Raw genomic sequence first — 12,652 nt, 5'->3', positions numbered from 1 at the left:
GCGGGCTCAGGCAATCCACTCACCTCAGCCTCCCAAAGGCGTGGGATTACAGGCTGAGCCACCGAGCCCAGCTGACAGATTCTTACTCGTTTGGAATTTTTGGTTCAAAGTGACCACCCTGCCCTGCAAATCTCATTAAAATGAAGTTTTAAGTGCATCATGGTATTAAACACTTACAATAATGACAGTACTGTTTATTGTTTTCTATTATTACAGTTTCTCCTCGTTTATGGTTTTCATGGCCAAGTTATTATTTTAAGATTGCTCGGATGATCGTGGTAATATTTTGATAATTTTGCTAGAAGAATGAAAAAGAAGAATTAAAGTCTTGAGAAGAGGTTAAAATAATTGAGATGCTTTTAATTTAAAGAAGTGCCAGATAAATAATTGAAAGCAGACTTGAATTATGATGGTTTAGTTTATAAAGATGGTGTTCTGATATTTTTCATTTCTCCTGAGGGTAAATCAAGAGCAAATGGACTTGTGGAAGAGTTGATAGCATTTAATTAAGCTAACCAGACTAACTTCCATATGGTGGAAATTTGGGATGAGTTAGTAAGGGAAATAAGAATTTTGCTTCTTGCCAATATTTTAGATATAAGAAACCAGCTCAATGTCTATTACACTTTTCTTTGAAACTTCACATTTAGTTTGCAGAAAAAAATGAAACTGCAGTTATTCTTAAGACTGGGGTTTGTTCGTTTCCCTGCCTTATTTGGTTTTGTAGTTAGCATGCTTTCTTCTCCAAGGACATGTAAAAGTCAAAATACTCGATATAACATCTCTGAAGTGCTTCTGCTCCAAACCCTGTCTGTACAATCTGAATTCTTTCATGTAGTTAGCTTACTGGCTTCTGACACTCCTATACAAATATCCCATAGAGCTTTTCTTACTACCTTTTCATTGACTCTCTCCGAGTGATAAAAATGAAATTCTGTAAAGAGCTTTGAAAACCATGCATATTGCAATTCCTCCAAATTTCTAATACTAATCAAGTGTGACTATAAAAGAAACAACCACTGCAGTGAAAATTGCTGCAGCGTGTTGAGTCTCAAGCCATTATTAATTCATTGGAAACTCTTTCCTTCGTTCAGATTGTGGATCCTATAAAGTACCAGATAATACAATTCCCGAGATCAAAGTTTTTGTTTCAATAACAGGGAAACTTGTTATCAAATCTTCTCCCTTGTGAGCATATCTCTGGATAGCACAGAGGTAGCCCCAGCTCTGCACCCTGAGTGAACAGTGTAGAGCATGTTATATACCAGGGTAGCACCTGCTTTGTACTTATTACCTCTTAGTGATGGCTTTCAGGACAAAGAGGACCTGGAATTAAAGTAGTTCATTCTAGACAACTGAGACTTCCTGACTTTGCTCAAGAAAGTAAGATGAAATCTCTTTTCTTAGATGAAGTTGATCTCAGCATGCATTCATTTAGAAACATTCAGTATAAACATCCGGGCAATATTCGTATTCGGTTTCCCTTTTGTGAATGCAATACATTGCAAGAATTTTTCTTTGTTGCAAATTATAATTGCATGACAATTTCATATATAAAAAATACAAGCATAAATAGAGCAGAAATATAATTTTTTAAACTTTATTTTATTGTTTATAATAGAGTATATGCTTCCTCATTTGAAAACAAAAACAAAAACCTCATTGGATCCATTCCTAACACTTAGCATCCTTGGTGTGGCTAGCTCATCTCTGCATATATAGTAGCCTTCCTTGAGTTCAGGATGGGCAAATGAGGTCTTTTCTGAGCTTTCCCTCCTTGTTAATGCTGAGACAAAATTCTCTTTGATAAAGGTGGCACTTGCAGAGCCTGTGTAGCATGTCACAGGCTTAAGAAAAAAAAAAAAAACCTAATTAAGGTAGGGGCGCTGTTTGCTTTTCTAGTTTTGCTCCTTCTGGATACCCAGATCTAGTCTTTCAGTTAGATGGGGTGGAACCTTTTCAAATATGTATCTAATAATTATACTGAAGGGAATTCTTATCTTGGCACTCGCTGTAAACAGCCAGAGGGTTTGCTGTGAATGGCTGAGCACAAATTGTGTAATGAGACTATTCCAGCCAGAAACATAGTCAACTCATTCAGCATCAGTACTGTCAGCTACCGGCTCACTGTCACCAAAAAACCAATGAAAACGCTTTACCAGATCGCCTGGATGACTTTCTTCTGTGGGTCCTTGATTCATTTGGTTCATTTATTCATTCATTCCAGGTCTTATTCTAGGAACATTATTATAACTCTCTACCTGGTATTTTGTCCATACATATTACTAAGAGAACAGTTCTCTGAAAGTAAGATGATTTAGACGTGGGATGATAATGTGCAGATCTTTGGAGGCTGAGCTGAACTTGTTAGGTTTAAATTTTGTCACCCTCCCATTCCCAACTCCTCCCCCACCCCACCCCCAGCTGCTGTGTACCACGAGCAATGTGTTAAAGACTCTATGTCTTTATTTGTAAAATTGGGTTGCTAATAGTGCTACATCATAGGCTATTTTGACGTTTACATTAAATCAAATAGATAAAAGTTAGTGTCGTACCTAATAAACTACAATTAAGTAGTGAAGCAAGCTATAATAATTAACTACCGAGTCTTTAGAAGGTGATTGCTAAGAAAAATTTCAGTTCTCTACAATATGTTATACGAAGTGCTGGCAATGACGACTTGCTGTTATGACTCTTGCAGCCTCTTTCTGGCTGCATTTTTTTTCTTTTCTTTTCTTTTCTTTGAGAACTGTATCCTCTTGAGAATTGTACGGTCTTTGTGAATGCTGTGGAACCTGACAGGGATGAGGAACCCTTCTTGGTGATGTCACTAATTTCTTAGAGTCCAAGAAACACTCCAGTTGTGTAGTGACATAAATGCCCTGACTCTCTCCAATGGACTCGTTTCTCATCTTACCTCAGTAGCTCAGGAAGAGCACAGGGCTTCACTGTTTAATTAGCTTAAGAGCTATATTTAGTTGATGACATGTGATAAGTGGAAATGTTTGCATTAAGGTATCTGTTGCAAGTCCAGTTCTCTGCGTTGATTTCCATGTGGAAAGTTGATTGGAAGTGCTCTCAGGAACAAGGCCTGAGGCTGAGTCCCAGAAGTAGGTCTGGGCAGAGTAAGAAGTTGAATCATAATACAGCCACAACAAAGACTTCACCTGATCCCACTGGGAGCTGTGGAGTTGGCTCCTGAAGGTTGTTCTGAATTGAGGGATGGGTAACAGGTCTTTTTTTTTTTTGAGTTGGAGTCTCACTCGGTCACCCAGACTGGAGTGCAGTGGTCACTCCCGGCCACCGCAGCCTCGACCTACTGGGCTCTGGTGATCCTTCCGCCTCAGCCTTCTGAGTAGCCGGAATTACAGGCGCGCGCTACCATGCCTGGCTGCTTTTTTTTGTTTTGATTTATTGTAGAGATGAGGTCTCCCTGCTCAGGGGGGTCTCAAACCCGCGGGTTCAGGCAATCCACTCACCTCAGCCTCCCAAAGCGCGGGATTACAGGCTGAGCCACAGGTCTTTATACCACCCAGCACCTATCAATCATTGCATGCAACTGTCCCTGAGATGGAGCTGTGACCAGGGGCAAGGTGGCTCCTTCAACCAAGGGCAAAACTATTTGGTCCAAGAAGATTATTATTTTGTTGCGAGGAGGATCTGGTTGTTCATTTGTGGGTCACTCATTTGTTGCTGCATTTGCGTCTGGTGATCTGCCTGGCTAAATAGAAGACTGTTTTCCTTTTTTCCTCCTGATGTATCCCTCTAAAATGGAAATCTTTACTAGGAAGAATGACTTTTAAAAGATGCCTGCTTGGTTTTGCCCTCCAAAAAGATTCTCTGTTGAACGTATTTTATTCTCTCATAATCCATATTTTCTAATGCAATTTCCTTCCTTTTGAAACTTCAATTATGTTCTTTGATTTACCCCCACATCTTTGGACTAAATCTGTGCCACCACTTGCCCTCCATAAATTAGACTAGTTAAGCAGTGAAAGGAACCTCAGGCCAGAAAATGAAATGAGGTTACCCTCAGTTTGCATCCCAGGTCTCTCACAACCTAGATGCATAGTGTTACAGAAGTCATTTGATTTCACTGAGCTTCACTTTACGTACCAAAATAGGAGGTACACCAGATCACCTGTATGGCCTGTCAGTGCTGAAAGTTTATGATTCTGTGGCCTATTCTGAGATAGAGCATTGAGAACGTTGGGCTCAAACTGTCTCATCTCCAAGCGAGATTCACTTCACGTACAAGTTTTTCACCACATCCTAGGTCCTACTTAATTTGGGAAATTGAACAGGTCAGAGGGAACAGACTCCATGGGAAAGTCCTTCAACAAGGCTAAAGTGGAAGCTTGAGGATGAAGAATGAATTGGTAGGAAAATAAAGAGTCTTCATATTGAGCTTTAGTTTAACTTAAATGTTCACTCGAAACTTCAGATTTTTACTTGTATGAAGAGGACTAAAACATAAGTCAGTTCCATATCAGGACTCTTTTGAGTATTAGACAAGGTGGGGCTCTATGTTAAAGACCTTGATTGAATGACTAATTATAGGCTGTCAAGATCTGGATACTTTAGATATCATTAACATAAAACACATGTCTGTTTCTTAATTTTAATGAAGAAACACATCAATAATCCAATGTTATTCGAAGTAATGTTCTAAGTACAATAATTAAATGTCCTCCAAAGACTAGAAAATCTGTTATTTAAACTATTGGATAATTTTAAACTAGTTAACAAAACAAATCTGGTATATCTTTCATTCTTCTCTTTCACATCAGTGCAGATTTTTTGTAACATAAACAGAAGAATGATATTGGTAGAATTTCCCTTACATATCTAGGGAATGTTATTTTAGTGTGAAAATACTGACACTCTAAAGAAAAATATTATAAAGTTGCTCTTCTCTTTGTAGCAACCTATTTCCTTCTTCTTAGAAGGTTTAAATGTTTAAGAAAGTGCTAGAAGGAGAACTCACAGTCATTTCATTCTTTGAACAATTCTGAAATATCATTTCCTATTAGGCAGTTGTGTGAGCACTGACAACCTAGCCCCTCTTCTCTAGAGATTAATTTATTTCCTGCAGTGCTTGCTCTTCGTAGAAAATCTTACTCGTCAGCCTTTACCAATGGGAAATCTCATCAGCAGAATGTTAATTATAAAAGCAAAACCATATACCATATTGAAAGGAAAAAACAGTCCTCTGGGCAAAGCAACCTTCTTATTTTCTTTTCACTCCACTTTCTCTTCCATCTGTAGCTGAACAGAAACATTAACTGTTGGGAAGATATTCTAGGAGAGGGTGAGGAATGTTGGAAAGTGTGCACGTTTCCCAGCCGGTCAGACCTAAGACTAAACTTTCATTCAAAAAATGTCACACCTCTTCGCGATTTTGTTTCTTTATCTTTAAAATTAGAGTAACAATATGTACCTCACATGAAACTTCTTGTTCATAAAAAAAAAAAAAAAAAAAAAAGAAATCAATATGCATGTCAAAAACACATACTCTTGGAATCTGTTCTCTAGAACAGGCTTGGCAAACCATGGCCTGTGGGTCAAATCAGTTCCATTCCCTATTTTTATATGGCCTGGGAGTGAATAATGTTTGCTTTTTCATTTTTGGATGGTTAAAGACAATTTTCAAAATCATAACTTGCTGACATGCAAAATTATATAATGTTCACCTTTTTATGTCTATAAATAAAGTTTTATTGAAACGCAGCCACACCCATCATTTACTATTGTGTATGACTGCTTTAGTGCTATATCAGCACAGTTGAATAATTGCAACAAATTTTTACATCTGGCTCTTCAGAGAAAAAGTTTACTAACCTCTGCTCCACAGAGTCTGATTCAGAAGTTCTCAGGTAGACCAAAGGAGTTTACTTCAACACTCTACTTCAACAGTTTTTCAGGCTATTCTAATGCAGGGGGTCTACGAGCCATACTTGGAAAAATAATGCATTACAAGAATTTTGAAAAACATATCTCTTCTTCTCATCCACCACTCTATCAGCAATCCTGTTGGCTTTATCTTCAAACAATATCTGAAATATAACCTATTCCAGGCTATCTGCTACTATTAATCACTGTCTTTCATCAGCATTCTCACACTGGCTTTCGAATTAGTCTTTCTGCTTCTACACTTGTTCCGTGGTGTCCATTCTCAGCATAACAGCCAGAGTAAATGTGTTAAAACCTAAGACCAATCTTGTTCCCCTTCTCTTTGACATTCTCCAGTGGCCGCTCTACTTCTCTGTCTTTCTCACTGCTGTAGGTACATTGACCTCCTAGCTATTTCTCAAAAACCCTAGGGAGCTCCATCCCCAGGACTTTCACAGGCCGTTATTCTTAGGTGGTGTAATCTCTCCCCAGGCATTCAGGTGGCTTTCAGCTTTGTCTGGTTTAGGTCTTCCTCTGGCAGTTACCTTCTTGGTGATCCCTTCTATAACCACTTTATTTGAAATTATAACTCTCTTATCTGGGACTGCCTGCCTTCTTTATGCTAACGTATTATACACTTTTCTTCTTTATTTTTATTACTGTTCATCTCCCCCACATAAAGTCACCATGAGGACATAGATTTTCTTCTAGAAGAATGTCTGCCTCATAAAAAGTTCTCAGTAAGTATTTCTTGAGTCAAGAGACGAGCCTCTGATTTCTATTTTGTACTTGAGAGATAATGTATGGCGCTATCAAACCTTTTCTGTATGCAAAAACAGTTGCCAAGAGTACAAATAGAAGACTCATCTCTGAATGATGATGTAATAGCCACTTATCACTGTAAACGAGAAGGAAAATAAAGTAGCTATTAACTTGTATTATGCGTGTGTGCAGTCTCAGCCGACAATTTGATTATGAGATGTACTAAGGAAAGTAAAGTAGATGGCAGGTACAGATATGAAAACGTGGATGAAAATGCAGTTGAATCTGTTCCAGAAAACCACAGTCAAGCTGCATTTTAGAGGAGGCAGGTGGCTTACCGCAGGTTTGACTGTTCAACATCATGTTGGACAATTTTAGAAGGTTGGCAATCAAAGTTCCCAAAAGGGAATGTGGATGTGAGTAGTTTTGGTTTAAATGAATGCTTTAGGAAACATGAGCTTTATAAGAGAAAGAAAATCAGTTTTAGATATACTTGAACTTGATTCTTTCAAAATATGAGGAAATAGAAATTTTCTTTCACTTTAATATTCTCATTCAAAGAATTACTATCCATTTTATGCTTATAACTTCATTTTGTGGATTCAACAGTAGGTTATTCTGACAAAGATGTAGATTCTGACTACTGAAAGATACGTCTTTAGCATACATTTTTTGGAAGAAAATGAAACAAAACTCCATTATATGTCTACTCTTCTATAAATAAACTATTTGACTTTATCTCCAAGGAATTTATTCTATATGACTCCAAATCCCTCAGTAATTTGATCATCTGAGTAATCGGTTCAGTGGTTATTCAATCCAATGTGAGAAACATCACCTCCATATTAAACATGTGGCATTTTCAAAAGAAGTAGGTGATGAGTGCCCCAAAAGATAAAGGTTTTAAATCAATTTGGAGTTGAAAGGCTAAATAATTGTCAGAAAAATCAAATCCTGCACATTTTGAGATTTTTTTTGAAAGGTAATATGATAAGGAAGATAATTTCTATTCAACATGAAATCTTCTGCTCTGTCAATGAGAGTTGGCCACTAGTGCATGAGTGTTAGAGGACTTCTACACTAAGTAGAAGGTTGGACAAGATTAGGCAAAGTGAAGTGACTTGTAACGTCTCCTAAAATGAAGATGGTTTAAATCCTATTATTTTATTTTGAGATAATTTGATTATTTTAATTTCCCCGACTCTCACTTTTCTGCTTGACTATGCACTATCTTAAATCAGCTTATTGACAAGGGAGAGTGAGACTAATAACTGTCAAGATGACAGATTGAACTTTCCAACTACAGGCTTATAATAGTTTTATGTAAATATGAGATGGTAATAGCAAGTAATATTTATGTAGCATTTCACATTTAACAAAGCACTTGCAGATCCATTATTGCATTTGATATTTCATCGACTCTATGATTCAGTTATTATTATCAAAACTCATTCTCCAGTAAGAAAATAAAACTCAGAGATTCCACAAGACATGCAGCCAGTAAGTTGTAGACTCGGGAATCAGACCTAGGTCTTCAGATTCAGGTTCTCAGTACTACAGTTTATCTATTTATCATTTTCCCCTCATCTCTCCACCCCCAAGGAAAGCAGCACTGTGAGAAAGAAATATTGTTGTTATCTCTTTTTTACAGATAAAGTCACAAAGATAGTAAGTGATAGAAGTGGGAATTAAATCTGGGCATATTGCCTAAAACGTTTGTGTTCTTTTTATCTATAATGTATATTCTGTAGTATGTAGTTTTGCTGCTGTTTGTGATATAAGAAAGACCTAAAAGTCTGCAGGCAGCAGCTGAGGGCAGTGGGTCATGAGGACAGAGAACATGGAGTCCAGGCTGCCTTCCTTGTCAGACCATTGACCACCACAGCCCACAGGCCCAGTAAGTACTGAAGGAGATGTGAACAGAAGAAAATAAATTCAGGCCATTAGGCAATTGATGTGACATATGGAGAAACTCTACTTCTTTCCGTGTTGACATTACCTCCTTTTCCAGTGAATCTGTGCGTTCCTCGGAAGTCACAACACTATGTGTTGTCTTTGTATGTCACATATATCATAAAAATTGCTAAGAGTTGGTAAGATAGTTTTAGGCTGTTTACATTTATTAACATATTTAATCTTTGTAAGTATTCCATAAAATAGGCATTATTATCTTTTCTTCCCTCCTTTTTTGAATAAAAAATGAGAGAGTGAGGCGCATAAAGGTTAGATAACTTACTTTTGGTTACACAGCTAGTGTGGCAGAAAAAAAGAATAATTCAAAGAAAGAAAGAAGAGATGAAGAAAAGGAAGGGGGGGAGAAAGAATGAAGGACAAGTGAGAGGGAGAAAGAAAGAGAGAGAAGCAAGAAGGCAGGGAGGGAGGGAGAGAGGTAAGTCAGTCATAGGCTAAGGAGTGCTCAGGAGTAGAGCCATGGAGGAATCTCTAGGTCCATGTGGTTAGTACTTAAATGATCACTAGCACAGCAGAGGTAGGGGAGAGCTAGAGAGATTTCAGGTTTTCTGTTCCTCTTGTCCTCTTGACCATTGTAGTGTGCTTGCTATTAGGGCTTTAAAAAAAAAAAATCCATCCCTCATGGATAAAAGGAATAAAGTAGCTTGTCTGAAGACAGACTTCCTGTCTCTAAGACAGCTTGTTTTGCTTGAGTTTGGCATAATGTGTTAATGTCAGGTCTGTGTATATGTTAACTAGGAACTTTAGTATAGTTTATGCGTGAGACCTGTTGCTTCTTCTTCAGTTTAACATTTTTTTGTTTTGTTTTTCTGAGTTGGAGTTTCACTCTGTTGCCTAGGCTGGAGTGCAGTGGCACGCTCACGTTTTCATCCAGCGCCGACCTGCTGGGCTCCAGCGATCCCTCCGCCTCCACCTTCCAAGTAGCCAGAACTACAGGTCCATGCTACCACGTCCGGCTAATTCTTTGACTTAGTGTAGCAGTGAGGACTTGCCAAGTTGCCCGGGTTGATCTCAAACCCACGGGCTCAGGCAGTCCACTCACCTCGGTCTTCTAAAGTGCTGGGATGACAGGCTGAGCCACCGAGCCCAGGCCTGTTTTTCAGGTATAGGTACTGTTTTCCTCCTCTGTAGTCCTTAGAGCTCCAGGGAAGTTTTTGTGCTCTATTCTGTAGGCATAGTACCATAGTCAGAGTATTGAGTCTGGAATGAGACATTTTTAGACCCAATCATCTTCCTCCCCATACCATCTATATGGCTGCTGGGCAGGTCTCAGCTACATGGGGGTCTCGGTTTCCTACCCTACATGGCCCATGTATTAGAGTTGTTATCTGGATAAACTGAAATGTGAAGAAAAGCATTTTGTCGATGGGACAACTCTTTACAAATTAAGGTATTATCTTCTACCTCATAAAAGTATCTTGAAGAATTGACATTTATTTTATTTAATTTAATTTGGCTCTTCCTACCTTGCCTCCAGTCATTCCTCGAAAGTACATATGCACGTGTCTTATAAATAATATTTAAAAGCAGGCAGTTTCCCTCTTTGTTATATTTCCAGGACATATTTCTGATGGATCGCTCTTATTTTCTTTTATTTGTAGAAATGTTTAAAAATGAAAAACATCAAAAATAACAAGATGTGACGAAAGCCACTTGGGGAGTGAACATAAATGTTGCAGTGGAAAAGGAAGCCTTGCCTTCTAGCTGAAAAACAATGATTCTCCAACAGATTCCAGAAGAGGCTTGACTGGCCACTGCAAGGGAGAAAACAACCCTTCTAAGTTTTAATAGAGGAAACTGAGAGAAACCTATGATATGGAATTCACATAGTCGATTCTCTTGTGCCAAAATCTGTATGTATGTTTCATTGGTATTTAGAGCATATTTATTTATTGCACACATTTTTTAAGATTCTTACTTTCACTACCAATAAGCAACTGAAAAATAATTTTATATTTTAGTTTCTGAATAAAACCTGTGTAAAACAGGATGGAAGCTCACCAAATATTTTCACTTTTTCTTCAGAATTTGTTTTGCTACCTTTTAGTGCTATTGATCTCAGTAAGATTAACTTAAAGAAAAATAACTATATTTGAGAATGAGCTAAATTACCCAGGTTTCTTATCTAATTATCTTAGAAAAGTTTGACTTCACATTTTCAGTTTGTTTTATAAATACACTGTAAATAAATGTGTTTAAGTTTCAACAGCCAAAGTAATTGTGAGTCATAGGAATTTTTTCATAATTTTCTCCTCTACCTTACACAATCAGAGTTCATGACTGAAATATCACCACATTTCTGATAACATGTCTTAATATTTTAAGTACTACATACCAGATAACCATTTAAATTAGTGTTTATTAGGATTGCAGGAAAAAATTTCAATTTAATTATAATATTTGATGAAAAGAAAAAGGCAATAGAATTGTAATAATACATTTGATTGATACAATAGAATTGTAATAATACATAGAATTGTAATAATACATTTGATTGATACAATAGAATTGTAATAATACATATGATGTAACAATACATTTGATTGACTAGAAACCAAAGTGACTCTTAATTAGTGCACATTAGAATTACACTCTAATACTATCTATAAAAATTACTATAAGGGTACTCACATTTTGATAACTCATCTTATGTATTCAGTGTACAGTAATAATATTATTTTGCCTCTAACAAAATAAAGAGATGGAGAGATTATCCGGTTAAAGTTATTAATACCTAGAAATGTAATGGTAATCCTTGAACTCACTCATAGGTCATACTCTATATAAAACCTAAATGTTAGCTAATCTATCTCATAATTATTTTACATTGTATGAAGGAGTTATTTGTTGATTTAGTACCAAATCTTTTCTGAAGACAACAAATTATAAGACAACTTTTTAACAAAAAATATTACACTAGTAATCTTTCAGACATTAATTATATTCTGATTTAGCTTGCTTCTTATCCTTTTTTCCTTTTTCACATGGCAATAAATCCTAATTACCAATGTCCTAAAAATTATTTAGCGATTTGATAGTAGCAATATCATTTACTATCTACAATTTATAAAGTTTTATGAAATAGTTTCATTTATTGTGTCTGTTTGTGCCCATAAGAACAAAAACTTTTCAAAGAGGACATCCCCAAGTTTGATTATTGAAGGCCACAGAGAATCTTACTCAACCCAGCAATCTTGGCAAACTGTACCATAGGTATTTTTAGATGCATAGATTTTGTTGTTTTTCAAATAATACTGATGAATATTTTAATTTGGAATATGAGACCAATTATATTTGTGTATTTTAACTAAGTAGATTTTTATTAGAAAATTAAAAGAATGCATATCTTTGGTTGAACATCATCAAGGGATTTCTAATGGGCACCATGTGTAATATTTCTAAAATATAAATTTTTATTTACATACTATGCTTTCAGGTGTCTTGACATTGAAAAGTGTAACAAACTTCATGCTCACTTACAGAAGATTTTGGGAGTTGAAAATAAATCTCCAGATTTTTATTTGTATGCGTTTTCTGCCATGTTTAATTCTAAAATAACCGGCTTCCTATAACAATAAAGTAACTTAAAAATTATTTAACTGGAATTGAAATCAAGTCTTCACTACTAAGTAAGAGCCTGCTTGGGTTAAAGAAGCCAGGAGGAGGGAGAATATTCTCCTTGCCCTCTCTATTCCCTATGGACTTCCAGTACTAAGCTCAATTGTAATGCCCAAATTTCACAGCAGGGTCACACTCCATAGATGTAATGCCCAAATTTCATAACATGGTTACTCTGCAAGCCTACCCATTTTTTGAGATGAGCTGGTTCAACTTTTATAACCTGGACTTTAAAATAAAAACGTTTTAAGAACAGAGTCGGCATTTAATGAGACGTCCAGATGCTTATCAAAGGTTTATGATCCAAGTTACTTCTAAAAGTAAGGAAATGAATATGAAGGATGGAAGCTGAGGGAAGGAAAACTGGAGTTAGGGTCAAATATATCCTGATAGGCTGGAATACTAAGAA

General features: G+C 36.6%; 1 protein-coding gene across 1 annotated transcript in view; it reads left to right on the top strand.

The window, feature by feature from the left end:
• Nucleotides 1–10,846, top strand: part of THEMIS (thymocyte selection associated) — a 197,595-nt gene extending 186,749 nt beyond the window's left edge. The window contains exon 6 of the mRNA XM_008053704.2: nucleotides 10,227–10,846. Coding sequence (XP_008051895.1) covers nucleotides 10,227–10,258 — 32 coding nt within the window. The 3' untranslated portion in view covers nucleotides 10,259–10,846. The remainder of the gene's footprint in view (nucleotides 1–10,226) is intronic.
• The last annotated feature ends 1,806 nt before the right edge of the window (nucleotides 10,847–12,652 follow it).

Source organism: Carlito syrichta, unplaced genomic scaffold, assembly GCF_000164805.1.
Source record: "Carlito syrichta isolate Samal-C Ts95f unplaced genomic scaffold, Tarsius_syrichta-2.0.1 Scaffold288378, whole genome shotgun sequence".
In the NCBI taxonomy this organism is placed as follows: domain Eukaryota; kingdom Metazoa; phylum Chordata; class Mammalia; order Primates; family Tarsiidae; genus Carlito; species Carlito syrichta.
This window is presented reverse-complemented; position numbering and strand designations above follow the sequence as displayed.